This window comes from Phoca vitulina, unplaced genomic scaffold, assembly GCF_004348235.1.
Source record: "Phoca vitulina isolate PV1807 unplaced genomic scaffold, GSC_HSeal_1.0 scaffold7, whole genome shotgun sequence".
Taxonomy (NCBI): domain Eukaryota; kingdom Metazoa; phylum Chordata; class Mammalia; order Carnivora; family Phocidae; genus Phoca; species Phoca vitulina.
The window spans coordinates 63618811-63633752 of record NW_022589710.1 but is presented as its reverse complement, the minus strand read 5'-3'; the positions used below and the strand labels follow the sequence as shown (position 1 = coordinate 63633752).

At 45.0% G+C, this 14942-nt stretch overlaps 1 protein-coding gene across 1 annotated transcript in view; it reads right to left on the bottom strand.

Moving 5' to 3' along the window:
• Nucleotides 1-14942, bottom strand: part of AK7 (adenylate kinase 7) — a 68306-nt gene that overhangs the window by 17241 nt on the left and 36123 nt on the right. Inside the window, exons 6-12 of the mRNA XM_032405889.1 lie at nt 14467-14547; nt 12611-12699; nt 11787-11877; nt 10466-10543; nt 9462-9611; nt 5538-5666; nt 3758-3887 (exon numbers count right to left, since the gene is read on the bottom strand). Coding sequence (XP_032261780.1) covers nt 3758-3887; nt 5538-5666; nt 9462-9611; nt 10466-10543; nt 11787-11877; nt 12611-12699; nt 14467-14547 — 748 coding nt within the window. The remainder of the gene's footprint in view (nt 1-3757; nt 3888-5537; nt 5667-9461; nt 9612-10465; nt 10544-11786; nt 11878-12610; nt 12700-14466; nt 14548-14942) is intronic.

Sequence of the window (14942 nt, the reverse complement as noted above, 5' to 3'; positions counted from 1 at the left end):
GTCTATCTTTCACATTCAAGTAATATTCAAAATGCTAATATGAATCCATATTCACAATTACTAAAACACGTTTCAAAAAATAGGTGCAGCCAACGTTTCAAAATAATCCATGCAGAGGACAGACACTAGGCTGTTGATACAGTTACATACGTCCTCCCTCCCCCCAATTTTTATTTTCATTTTTTAAAAGATTTTATTTATTCATTTGAGAGAGAGAGCGCAAGCAGGGGGAGCAGCAGAGGGAGAGGGAGAAGCAGACTCCCCGCTGAGCAGGGAGCCCCACTCGGGGCTCAATCCCAGGACCCTGAGATCATGACCTGAGCCAAAGGCAGATGCTTAACCTACTGAGCCACCCAGGCGCCCCCAATTTTTATTTTCAAACTCACAGAAAAGTTGAAAGACTAGTCCAATGACCACCTGGAACTCCACCAACTAGTTTTATTTTATTTTATTTTTTTTAAAGATTTTTATTTATTTATTTGACAGAGAGAGACACAGCGAGAGAGGGAACACAAGCAGGGGGAGTGGGAGAGGGAGAAGCAGGCTTCCTGCCGAGCAGGGAGCCCAATGTGGGGCTCGATCCCAGGACCCTGGGACCATGACCTGAGCTGAAGGCAGACACTCAACGACTGAGCCACCCAGGCGCCCCCCACCAACTAGTTTCAATAATCCCACAATGCTTTTGAAACACATAAAGTGAGCACAAAGAATCGGCAACCTGGTGCGTTCCGGTTTAACCAAGCCCCCATTTTGGCTGCATCGTCAGGGGCCCACTGGAGTGGAATTCTCAGGACACGGAGGTGCCCCACTGCGGGATTGTGAAATTGGTTTTGCTGGAATCGTGAATTATTTACTAACAAATTGGGTCATGGGAGGGAAAAGCAAGCTGACCTCTGTCCTCACTTGGGCTGTGTAATTTCTATGTAGGTCTGTGCAGGGAGCTCAGAGGTCTTGTTTTGTCCAAACATAATCAAGGTCCACGTTCTAGTTTCAGGTAAATACGAACAGGAAGGATTTGAGGACAAACTTGAGGAAGAAAAACAAACAAACAAACAAACAAACAACAACAAAAAACCTTCCTAAGGTTCAAGGGGACTGAATGAACTCTTCCAATCTTGTAGGAAGGGGTGGGGGGTGGCTGCAGGCCACTTCCTCTGTCCCCTTCCAGGGCCCCTCGGGGCAGAGGCTGCTGACCCAGCGTGGCCTCTCTCTCTTTTTTTTTTTTAAGATTGTATTTATTTATTTGTCAGAGAGAGAGACAGAGACAGAGAGAGCTCACAAGCAGGGGAAGCAGCAGGCTCCCTGCTGAGCAAGGAGCCTGACACGGGGTTCGATCCCAGGACCCTGGGGATCATGACCTGAGCCGAAGGCAGACGCTCAACCGACTGAGCCACCCAGGCGTCCCCAGAGTGGCCTCTCTTTACATTTGGGGGCAGAACAGAGTTGGCTGCCAAGGACAGGACCTTCTTGAGCTTGAGCAGAGCAGCAACACACTTTGGATACGATTTTTGGGTTCTTGCAAAGACCAATTACATGTCTCTGTCCAATAAATACTGTCCAGGGTTTGTCTCATCCCATTAGCCTGAATCTTAGACGCTCTTCCCTCTCCTCTTGGGGTGGTGGTGTTCCACTCCCAGCGCCCTGCTCTGGCCTTAGCTCTCAGGCTTCCGGTGTATACACCCAGGGCCGTGGACACCTGTAGATTCCTTACCATCCCAGCCCTCCACCCTCTCCTGTGGCCTTGCCAGATTTCCTTCCCCAGGTGTCCTCACAGCGGAATGTCTTATCTTGGGTTGTTTCTCCTTCCCCAAGTGGTGGGAGCCAGGATGCTGGTAGTCTCCCTAAAACCAGCATCCTGGCTCCCACGTATCTCATAGGTGAGGCAGGGGCAATGTTTCCTCTCAAAGTATTAACCTGGGTTTTAGTAGTCAGTAGAGGATGCTACTCTTGATCTCGAGGTCGTGAGTTTGAGCCCCGTGTCAGACACAGGGATGACTTAAAAAAAAAAAGGGTCACCTGGCTGGCTCAGTCAGGAGAGCACGTGATGCTTGATCTCAGGGTCGTGAGTTCAAGCCTGACGTTGGGTGTGGAGCCTACTTACTTTAAAATAATAATAATAAATAAGTAAAATTTTTTAATTAAAAAATTTTCGAAAAATAAACTGGGTTTTCTGTGTACCTTCCTTTTCCTCTGGGACATCTCCAGGATTCTAAATTCCATTTCCTCCTGGCCCAGCCCATACCAAAGCAGAAACCAAGACACAGATGATCAGCTACTTGTTTGAAGTGGACATCCAGTGTGTGCATACAAGCCCATGTTCTCCACCCCTAAACACCAGACTGGAGTGGCCTGGGGCAAGGAGAGGTGGGGGAGAGATACCTTCAGAGGAAGGCATGGAGACACTGGAATTCTTGAAGCCGAGTGGCTGGGGAGAGGACCACCTGGAGGGACAAATGGCCTGTGCTAGAAGACCAGAGGTGGGGTGGGCAGTCAAGAGTTGTGCCCCCAGGAATGCAGTGGGCGGTCCTCAGTGGGAGGGTCTGTGAAGGGCAACACCAGGAAGGAGCCATCTGTCCCCAGGCCCAGCTTAGGCCTCTGTCCTTCTTCCCCACTTCCCACCCACCCAGCCCAACGCTGGAGGATCAGAAACAGCCACCAGCAAAGATGAGAGGAGGAGGGGGTAAGTGAAAGAAGCCAAACGTGCTTGAGGGGGTGACGAGGGGAGAAAGTCCGTTGGATCAGAGTCCAGTGCTCACACGTTGGACTAGTCTATAGGTGATATCAGTAAAACCAGTTCGATGGAGGATCTCAACTGTCTACATAAATCAAAATGAAGTGGTTTTAGTTTCTGAATAATTACACTGGTTTTCTGCCAAGTAACCAGGTCCCTTGGAAATGTCTAAGTTCAAAACAGCTTGCAATTATCTGATTGGCATGGACTTCTTAAAGCATGAACAAAGAGACTACTTACTTATTATCTAGGAGTTGCAATGGAACCAGCCTGAAACTCTGTGCAAGCGGGAGAGGGGAGAGAATGGGTCCCGAGTTTGTGTTTAAAGTGACCCCTCACCCCAGTGAGTTTGTTCAACAAACTGCTTACAGTTACCCAATGAGTAAGGATATTTTTCCACTTATTTGTATTTCTTCCTGAACGTATTATGGCTCCATGTTATTCATCCACTTTTTTCTATTAAGGATCTAAAGATTTTCTTACTAGTTTGCCTGAGCATTTTATATATTAAGGATATTAAGTCTTTATCATGTTAGTGGCAAATATCTTTTCCTGGTTTGTCCTTTGCCTTTTAATTAATGATTTTAAGATTTTATTTATTTATTTGAGAGAGAGAGATATCAGGAGCAGGGGGGAGGGGTAGAGGGAAAAGCAGACCCCTTGCTGAGCAAGGAGCCTGATGCGGGATTGATCCCAGGACCCCAGGATCATGACCTGAGCCGAAGGCAGAAGCTTACCAACTGAGCCACCCAGGCACCCTAATTAATGATTTTTGATGCTTCTAAAATATTTATGACTATACATTTGGTCTTTTATTATTGTTAACTTAGGGAGTTCTTTCCCATCCTATGATCAGATAGTCACCAAATATCAATGGTGATTTTTTTCCTCCTGGGGAGGCCGGGGTGGGATTATGATTGAAATTTCTTTGTTATATGTTCTGTACTTTAAATAGTAAACAAGTACTCTTTTATAACAAGGAAACAAAGCCTGTTAACAAGAGCAGCCCCGAGCTGGGCACGCTACCTGCATTCTGCTCCATGCTTTCTTTGATGCCATCCAAGAGCTCCTGTGCATCTTCCACATTCTCCTCCTCTTCCTCCTCCTCACCTTCTTCTTCCTCTTCCCCTTCATCCTTAGGTGTGACAATCGCCTCCTACATACCACAGGGATATTCAAATTGGATGACGCCCTGCACGGATCTGTTACTCGCAAAATCATCTGGCGCACGATCCTGGAAAAGGCTGGTGTCCAAATAGGGAATACGCTCACCCACAGTCATTGTGCAAGTTGTCAGGATGTATCTACAAAGATGGTTGAGAGCCTTGAGGTTTTTCTTACTCTATTTTAGGAGAAGAATCCATTTCTGTGTTAACACCAGAACTGCTTAAGAATCAACACTTTTCTAGGTGTCAGGTGATATCTTACTTGAAGGAAACACATTTTGTAGAAATTAAGACTTTCAGGAATCATTTAAGGAAATATACCATAGTAGCTACCATTTCCAATAAAATGATAAAAAGCAGTTAGCTGAGGGGAGGGTGGGATGAATAGGCAGAGCACAGAGGATTTTTAGGGCAGTAAAACTACTCCGTGGGGTACTATAATGGTAAGTACATGTCATTATACATTTGTCCAAACCCATAGGATATGTAACACCAAGAACAACCGTAAAGTAAACAGTGGGCTTTGGGTGATAATGAAGTGTCAGTATAGGTTCATCAGTTGTAACTAATGTAACCATTCTGGAGGGGGTGCTGATAATGCAGGAGCTTAAGCATGCAAAGGGTAGGGGATGAGTAGAAAATCTCTGTACCTACCTCTCAGTTTGCTATGAACCTAAAACTGCTCTAAGAAAATAGTCTCTCTCTTTTTTTTAGAGAGAGAGAGAGGAAGTGTATGCGTGCATGCAAGGGGGGAGGGCCAGAAGGGGAGAGAGAGAGAGAGAGAGAATCTTAAGCAGGCTCCATACCCAGTGTGGAACCCAGTGAGGGACTTGATCTCATGACCCCAAGATCATGACCTGAGCCAAAATCAAGAGTCAGAAGCTTAACCAACTGAGCCATGAAGGCACCTCAATAGTCTCTTTCTTTTAAAGCAGTTAATAGGGCGCCTGGGTGGCTCAGTTGGTTAAGCGACTGCCTTCGGCTCAGGTCATGATCCTGGAGTCCCTGGATCGAGTCCCGCATCGGGCTCCCTGCTCGGCAGGGGGTCTGCTTCTCCCTCTGACCCTCCCCCCTCTCATGTGCTCTCTCTCTCATTCTCTCTCTCAAATAAATAAATAAAATCTTAAAAAAAAATAAAATAAAGCAGTTAGTAAATAGTCTGATAATACTCTGAGAAACACACATCAAGAATAAAAAAATCTAAAAAAAAATTGGGGTGCCCGGGTGGTTCAGTCAGTTAAGCATCTGACTTTTGATCTCAGCTCAGGTCTTGATCTCAGGGTGGTGAGTCTAGACCCCACATTGGACTCCATGCTGGCCATGAAGCCTACTTAAAAAACAAAAAACAAAAACTAAAAAAACTAAAAATGTTCCAGTCAACAGAGAGAATACAAGATATATTTTTTAGCAATAGCTGGAGACAGACTAAATTTCAAGGGCACCCCATGAAAGATGCTTCCATCTCACAGAGGAACGTCCTGTGGGATGCTCTGTTTTCATAACTGGGGCCAAAAACAAAATCCAATTAAAATAACAAATCTCTGCAGGATGCCACGTAAAATTAGTGGCTTCCTTATTACAAGACTAAGAAAAGCATCTTTAGGATGTAAAAATTCCCAGTGAAGTAGTAGAAATGTTACCAGTTTCGCTATGGCTTCGGAAATAACATCCTTCAATTTAATGTGATGCAACTTGTAATGCTTAGACAAAGCTTCGGCAATACTGGATTTTCCCACAGCAGGAGGACCCAGAATGCAGATCTTGATCGGCTGCAAAAGGAGAAAAAGGACCATCCAGTGAGTTGTGAACAAGCTGTGGCTTGACAGAGTGTTTTTCATGTCAGGGGGTGCCTTTCCTGAACATCTCGGGGTCCTGCAGGCTAACTCTCCTCTGTCAAGTCTCTAGAGTCACTTCCTCCATGGCCGGCCTCTGTGGTCAGTGCCACATCGTCCTCACAGCGCTGCTCCCCAATCAGGAAGTGGCCCTTCCTGTTCATTCGTTCAGCAGGGACTTAGTGAGCATCTACTATGTGCACCGACCAACCATGGGGGACACAACGCTCAACGAGATGTGCTCTGGACGTACTAGAAGTACTAAAAGAACAAAGTACTAAAAGTACTAAAAACAAAGTACTAAAAAGTACTAAAGAACAAAGTACTTGAGCATTACACACTACCATGTTACTCTTTATAAAAAATTTTTTATTTAAAAATCAATTTTCGGGCGCCTGGGTGGCTCAGTCGTTAAGCATCTGCCTTCGGCTCAGGTCATGATCCCAGGGTCCTGGGATCGAGCCCCGCATCGGGCTCCCTGCTCGGTGGGAAGCCTGCTTCTCCCTCTCCCACTCCCACTGCTTGTGTTCCTGCTCTCGTTATCTCTGTCTCTGTCAAATAAATAAATAAAATCTTTAAAAAAAAAATCAATTTTCAATTTAATTAACATATAGTGTACTGAAGTACTGAAGTACTAAAGTACTCAAGCATTACACAAAAGTACTAAAGAACAAAGTACTTGAGCATTACACACTACCATATTACTCCTTTTTAAAAATTTTTACTTAAAATTCAATTTAGTTAACATATACTGTATTATTAGCTTCAGAGGTAGAGTTCAGTGATTCATCAGTTGCATATAACACCAGTACTCATTACATCCCATGTCCTCCTAATGCCCATCACCCAGGTACCCCATCCCCTGACCTACCTCCCCTCCAGCAACCCTCAGTTTGTTTCCTAGAGTTAAGAGCCTCTTATGGGTTTTCTCCCCTTCTAATTTCATCTTATTTTATTTTTCCTTCCCTTCCCCAACGTTCATCTGTTTTGTTTCTTAAATTCCACAAATGAGTCATATTACTCTTACAAAGACAACAAAGACAGAATTTCTGGTCCAGTGTGCGGGGGCTTAGATTATTGCCTCATGAATATTGTTTCTGGACTGACTGGGTCTTTAATCATACTTTACTTTTTAGCACAGTTAATTTATTCTAGTTTTTAAAAATATACTCATCAAAAAAAAAAAAAAAAAAAAAAAGCCCCACCATTTCTTCTGCCAAAACTTGCTTGAATGCTCCAGAAACTCTGTGACATTTGTAACCAGGGAGTAAATGTTTATTTCCAACAGAATTCAAAATATCAGTAGCAGTCATTTCTTGCAAAATGATCCAAACAGTTGTGGAACTGAAGCCTCGTATTTTGTAAGGCAAATTAATAACAAAAATCAGGCTGATGGGAAGAATTTCCATTGGCAGAGTGTCCATGTGCTTAAAGGTCATATAATTTCAGCCACCAAGTTGGTTGTGGTTATTATTACTACCATTTGACAGACGAGGAGACCACGGCTGTGAAGGAAATAAACAGGGACATTGCAGGGGTGCTGGGTGAGGACGGTGAACATGACTGGTCTTATCTGGTGAGGGATACTTTCGGGACAATGGTGATGACCAAGATGGCGTGCGGTGGAAGGGTGTCGGAGAAAGCAGCTCAAGCAGAGTCTTGATGGGCAGGGCTGTGCTCCTGGGTGGGCCTGGTGCATTCACCATGGTCTGAGGTCCAGCTCTCAACTGAGCATGTTCACGAGCACCATTTTGTCCACACACCGATGGCAGATCTGTCTCTTGGGGTAGGCACACCTCAGCCAGGTGAGAAACCAGAACGGCAGTTTATTCACTTAATAGTGAGAAGTCTGACTACCCCTGAACTCAGAACTCCAAGTGCACTTGTCTGGTACATTTGTTCCCTCAGAGTAGACAGGCATGGAGGGTGGTTGATGAGCATCATTTGGAACATGAAGAGTTAGAGGAACGGGCTATTTAGTGGCATCCGGTCACGGGAGCTGGATGCATCTGTCTGCAGCAGGGACCACCTTGCCTTGCTAAGGGGACCGGAATCATGGAAGCCCTTGGCTTAAGACTCCATGTTTTGGGATGTCACTGGTATGGCACAGTCCGCCTTATCCTGGGTAGTTTCCTGTCCTATGCATCTACGCTGACCAACGTCCCCAGGGATGGATAGACTTCAATTTTTAGAGATGCTTGGGGCACTTGGGTGGCTCATCGGTTAACCATCTGCCTTCGATTCAGGTCATGATCCCAGGGTCCTGCTCAGTGGGGAGTCTGCTTCTCCCTCTCCCTCTGCCCCCTCCCCCTGCTTGTGCTCTCTCTCTCTCTGTCTCAAATAAATAAATAAAATCTTTAAAAAAAATTTTTTTAGAGATGCTTATTCCCTCTATCACGTTCTGTCCAGTGTTGCTAATCGGGAACCATGTTATTTCTTTAAGGCGTCATGTCCTTGTACCCTAACTGTGTTGTTTTCCATTTGGACCCACAGAGGACAACACTAGTCTCACCACTTGAGTTGGGTCTTGTGTGTCTCAGGATAGGCTCCAAGTACTTAAGATGGGTATTTCAGATGCTAAAGACATCACTGTTTCCTTTGCTGAGAGGCACATCTCCTACTTACTCTTTTTTTTTTTTTAAAGATTATTTATTTATTTATTTATTTGACAGAGACACAGCGAGAAAAGGAACACAAGCAGGGGGAGTAGGAGAGGGAGAAGCAGGCTCCCCTCTGAGCAGGGAGCCCGGCACGGGACTCGATCCAGGACCTCAAGATCATGACCTGAGCCGAAGGCAGACGCTTAACGACTGAGCCACCCAGGCGCCCCTCTCCTACTTACTCTTAACTAGGCATGTTTTTCAGGAGAATATGGTTCTTAGGACACAATGATGATACTGTTCTTGCTTGTATGGAGTCTCCCATGCACAGTGGTAGCCATGGTTAGGATGGCACCTGTTTCTTATAGGCTACCTGACAGTTTTCAACACATGTTTAATGTATTACCCACTATCCTCTTTGGGATGCTTCCCTGGGGTAAATCAAGGAGCTGGGCAAGGGCTACATATAGCTGATTTCAGGGAGGGAGGTGTGGGGACACTGAAGTTAGGCTGTTCTACCTAAGTCTGCATCCCAGCTAGTTCGAATCTCTGATTAGCTGTGTGACCTTGAAGAAATTGCTTAACCTCTCTGAGCCTCAGTTTCATCATCTATAATGTGGAGATAAGCATGTCTACTTTGAAGAGTTTGATGATAAATGACCAGTGAATCCCCTGGCCAACAGGAAGAGATCAAAGTAACAATCAGTCTTCTCCTTTCCACCTCCCACCAACCGTCTCCTGTAGGTAACCAGGGCTGAAACAAGCAGGCCAGGATGCACTTGCTACTTTTCCGTATATAGACAGTGCTGTGGCAGTCAGTTTTGAACTTACTATCATGTTCAATTTGTGTCAAGCATAACAGTCATTATCTGTATTAACTTTAAAATGTTTAATATTTGGTTGACATTTATATAATATATACATACATTGTTAGACATGAACAAATGGATCAAATTTTAAAAAGAACTTGATTTTAGAAATTGGGACATTTGAAAAAGAAAATACTTTCACTCGTGTGATTATACTAAAAGTTTCATTTACTTTGCTAAAATCCGAATTTAAAACAGGAAACAGGAAATTGTTACAGTTGAATTGAAACAGTCTATCAAAACAGGAAAATTGTTATAGTTACCAATAGTCCTCTGCTTTGCTTGTACTCTTTGAGGATATTGTTGATATTTTCCACAAATCCTGTTTGGGCACTCCATCGAATGTTAAAATTCTCCTTCACAAAAAGTGCTTCCATTCTCAAATTGACCAGTAAGTGGTCAAGGCACTCTTGCTAAGAGATAAAGGAATATTAGAGATTTGACTTGACTTTTCTTTCACTTTGACAGTTACAACAGACCAAAATCACTGTGATTAAAGAAAAAAATATACAGTCACAAAACATGGAAGTCGATCAACGGTGGCACTCGGTGTTGACAGAGCGCCCCCTGTGGTCTTCCGTGAGAATTCTAAGCTCTTCCCACCTCTGCGCTCGGGACAGGCAGCATCTGGCTCTTAGACAAGCCGCTCAGAGCAGGGCGATGCTGGAAGTCCCAGTGTAAGGTTTCTTTTTTTGCAAATTGTAACTGTATCTGTTCTTTGAATAGTGCAATCCCTTGGCTCAAAATCCAAAAGAAAAAGTATAGAGGAAAGCGTTCTCTTTGACCCCCATCACCACCCACTCGGCTCTGTTCCCCAGAGGCAACCAGTGATACCAGTCCTTCCAGAAAATTCTCAAACGTAGTGTTTTGATGCAATTTATTCCTAATAATAATAATAATAAAAAAAATTGTGTCCTAAAGCAAGCTCAAAGGGCACACTGCTGACTAAAGCTGGGTAGGTTTCTGTTGCAATGAAATCAGAAATCCCGGGTTCCTGTGTGAAGTATACAAAGAGGCCAAAGAGAGGGACATCCAGTGTCTGTAAAGCATTTACGTATCAAACGGTTTTCAAGTACGTTTTCTGACCAGGACCTCTGAGGGTTTTTCAGAAAAGAAAACAGAAGCTCTCAGAAGACAAGAGGAAATTGCTTTAGGGTAAAATGTTTAGCTGTGCAGGAGGAGAAAAGATAAAACTGGAAGCCAGGAATTCGGACCCCAAATCCCTCAAGAACCAATACATTTAGGGAAAGAATCTCTTACTACTCACTGTTAAGTCCTTGGTTAGGAAAGCATTTTCTCTGGGTATTTTCTGGATTTTCCCAGGGCCAGTATTTTTACTGATGCACTGTTAGAGGAAAACAGAAATACTATTTGGTTTGCTTGTAAGATTTTAATACAAAATGTCTTAAATGAATGTCAATATAAATGAATAATTTTTTTTTTCTTTTTTCTTTTTAAAGATTTTATTTATTTATTTGACAGAGAGAGAGATAGCAAGAGCAGGAACACAAGCAGGGGGAGTGGGAGAGGGAGAAGCAGGCTTCCCGCTAAGCAGGGAGCCCGATGCAGGACTCGATCCTAGGACCCCGGGATCATGACCTGAGCCGAAGGCAGATGCCCAACAACTGAGCCACCCAGGCACCCAATAATTTTTTCTTTTTCTTTCTTTCTTTTTTTTTTTTGTAAAGGGCGGGTGCCCTGAGGGTATTCATTGATTCATTTGTTTTGAAATATTCAACATTCACCACTGCACACCAGAGACTGGAGATAGAGATGAGTAAGGCAGGACCTGCCCTCAGGGGGTTCTCAGTCTGAAGGGGAGGCAGCAGTACACAGATGATTATGCGGATCACCTGCAGAGGGGATGCTGGGGAAAGAGGCGCCTGGCCCATGCGGGAGGTGGGAAGGAGGCAGAGAGGTCTTCCCGAGGATGGAATCTGAGCTGAATGTTTTTGGGTTTTTTTTAAGATTTTATTTATTTATTTGACAGCCAGAGACACAGTAAGAGAAGGAACGCAAGCAGGGGGAGTGGGAGAGGGAGAAGGAGGCTCCTGCTGAGCAGGGAGCCAGATGTGGGGCTTTATCCCAGCACCCTGAGATCATGACCTGAGCCGAAGGCAGACACTTAACAACTGAGCCACCCAGGTGCCCCCGAGCTGAATGTTAAAAGATGAGTAGGGGAAGGCTACACTCGCTGAGCTAGCTGGGCTACAAGGTGACAAGTGGCCTGGACTGGAGAGACAGCCCCCACAAACCTAGAGCCCCTGGAAGCCGCCAGTAGGTTTGGGGAAACTGACCATATCAGTACTTTGGGGCAAGGACACATTTTAGTAACCCCCCTGTGGGATTCGTGTGTGTCTTGGCCCCACAGCAGCCTTCCCACTCGTTCCGTGAACAGACCAGATAAAGGACATCTTGATTGTAAATTTCCCAACACATACACTGCAGAAGCGGATAGTGACTTTGGTTTTCAGGATATTCCATTTGCGGAGTCCCCAGTCTTGTTAGCACACCTGATTCCATTGCTATACTTTAGGGGCTAAAACAGTTTAAGAAATGCAATCAAATACGGGATGGAACGGCCGTACCTTGACCAAGTCTTCCAGGGTATGAACAGACTCATCCACTGCAACCAGGTAATGAAGCTTCGGCACGTGGTCTATGATGTTTTGTATCACTCTGCAGCCCACCAGGAAAAACCACCACCAGGGGGAGAAAGCAAAAGAGATGGAGTCAAGGAGAGTCCACCGACCACCGCCCCTGGGAGCCAGGCAGTATCTCACTTCATTTCCAACATGGTCGGGGGTGGGACGATGATCTCTACAGACAGGGAAGCTGGGATGGTCAAGGAACGCATCTCGGGCTGAAGAGCCATTGGGGAAAGTGGAAAGGCCAGGACTTCAAGGCCGATCCATCCAGCTCCAGCTTCGCCCAGTGCGTTGCGAGGAGCACCTGACCCCCCCGGGGCAGGACTTCGGTTCGTGAAGTCCGCTCACCTGGCGCTCCTGTGAATCTCTCAACAGTGCTTTGGGGAGGGGCGTTCACAGAGTCAGACACAGATCCGGAGAAGCCGTGCCTCTCTTAGGGGAACCACTGGGCAGTAAGAAGCGGTACGGGGACTACAATTTCCTACCCCGGGGGGGAATCATGACTCCCGACATTTCGGAGAGCCTACCTTTGGATGAAGACTGTGCTATGGGCTTTCCTGGCATTTTTAGATGGTGGAACTATGCCACCAGACACAAAACAGAGATAATAAGTAGACCTTGTGCATAGGGTTGTTGTGAAGAACGAATACAGTGACACATGTAAGGGTCTTAGCGCTTGATGAGTGCTCACTAAGTGGTCGCTTAAACACAAACACATTAGTCAATTACTTCCGGGGAAGTCCTAGCTCTAGGAGAACACTTACCCTGCTAGGTCAAGAACATGAATTGCTGGAATTACATTCGTTCCATCTCCAAACACGGGTAATGCAGGGACCTCACCCAACCAAGCGATCTGAAAGAAAAGCAAAAGCGTATTTTCCGCTGGCTGTATGTAACTATTAGAGCTCACACCCAGCCATAGTCTGGGGCATCCAAAAGACCCAGCTGTCTGATGATGTCATCGCCTAAAGGGGATGTTTTGAAAATCAGCTCTGATGAGATTTAGTTGCTGATCAAAGCCTATTAAGAGAAACTAACCTCAGGCTGAAATACTTTTCAGGAAATCTACAATCTCGTGCGCTGTCTTCAGTCGTCATTGGCATGGTGTCTACACAGAAGGGAAATGCTTTCACATACATGACACCTTCCATTCTCACAAAAAGAAAAAAATGAGAATGAAAGTCTAAAATTACTCCCATGGGCTGGAGTAATTGCTATCAGTTCAAAGATGAAATGCTTAGTAGATAAAGCGTCTGATGAGTCGCTGAGCCTGGATTTGAACCCTGATCTTCAGAGTCCAAACCCTTGTCTTTTCCCTGCATTTAAGTATTTCAGTAAAGAAAAAGACAATCTGGATAGTGTTTAGCTGTCAGGTACTAGATTATTTTAAACTGCTTTTTAAGAGTGAAAGAGGTAGGGGTGGGGGCCACAGCAGACCGCTGGATCTTGTAAGATATTTTGGGCTTTGGGAAACCATTGAAGGGTTTTAAGCAGTGAAGTGACATCATTAGATTTGCTTTTGTTGCCTCATGAAGGAATGATGGAAAATAAGAGCCTAAATGGGGAGGTGGAGGCCAGGCCAGTTGTGTGGACTAGAGATGTCCTATAGCTTGTGTGGGGGGTGGGGGAGCTGCTGGGAGAGTGGGGTTGGAGAGAAGGAGATACTGAGGAGGTTGGCTCTGTTATTACTGGGGGATTTTGTGGCAGATGAGAAAGAGTAAGGAGTTGGATGCTGGTTGGTGCAGCTGGGTAGAAGGTCCCATTTTCTGAGATGGGGTCCTGGAGGAACAGCAGGTTTGGGGGTGATTGTAGGTAGAGTTTGGGTTTTTGAAACATTCAAAGTGAAGGTGCTGAACAGGCAGCCAGATTCACAAAGCTAGGACTCAGGAGCGAGCCCTGCTGGAGAAACTGATATTTGAGAGTCATTGGCACCAGTCATGGGAATGGACAGACCAACCCAGGAAAAGAGTGTAGATTGAGAAGACAGGAGGGGGGCGCCTGGGTGCCAAAGTCAGTTAAGCGTCCAGACTCTTGGTTTCAACTCATCATCTCAGGGTTGTGAGCTGGAGCCCTGTGTTGGCCTCCGCACTGAGTGCAGAGTCCGCTTGAGATTCTCTTTCTCCCTCTCCCTCTGCCCCTCCCACTTGTGCTCTCTCTCTCTCTCAAATAAATAAATAAATCTTAAAAAAAAGGGCAAGAAGGTCTGGGGCAGAAACCTGAGAAAGCCAACATTCAATGGTCAGGTAGGTGAGGAGCAGCTGAGAACAGACAAGGACAAATGAACTTCATCACCTACCATTCTCCTGTATTTTGGCTACACTCGTCTATTTGCTGTTCCTTAACACAACCTGCACATTTCTGCCTTAGGTCATTGCACTTACAGTTCCTACTGACTTTCCCCCAGAAGAGCCAGCTCCCTTGTCACTTTCTGCTCAAGTGTCATATCTTGGGAAAGGCCTTCCCTGACCATCATATTCAAGATACAACCTCCCAACCCTACTGCTGGCTTTCTTTCTATCTTTCTCTGTTTTGTTGCTTTCCATATAATTTTCAACATCTGAAATCCTTTATGTGTACTGGCTAATTTGGTTCTTATCTCGTAGTCACTAAAAAGTCATACCTTAAAAAAATAATGTAAGATGCCTCCTTCTCCTCCATACTGAAGTCCGGCAGAAACCACGTAAGTTGCAAATTTTTTGGCCTATTAGATAAAGGAGAGGAAAAAAGCTAAATGTAATATTGTTAATCATACCAAACCAGATTATTTTAGTGGTTAAAATGAGTCCTACATGAATGCCTCTGACCACTATTAAAATTTATTTGGGACTTTTAATTGAATGAAAGCCAGGGATAATTATTTGTGAAGACTTCATACCTGCATGCACTATGCTGGCACCTACAGGAAAGGGGAGATACAAAGATGGGTCCTTCCATGATGATCTTTACTTACGCAGTAGGGGAGGTGGACATACATAGGGAGTTTTTAGTAATGGGCCACAATATAAGGTGTGATATTGTGATTCACAATAAGAAATATATATTTGGGGCACCTGGGTGGCTCAGTTGGTTAAGCGACTGCCTTCGGCTCAGGTCATG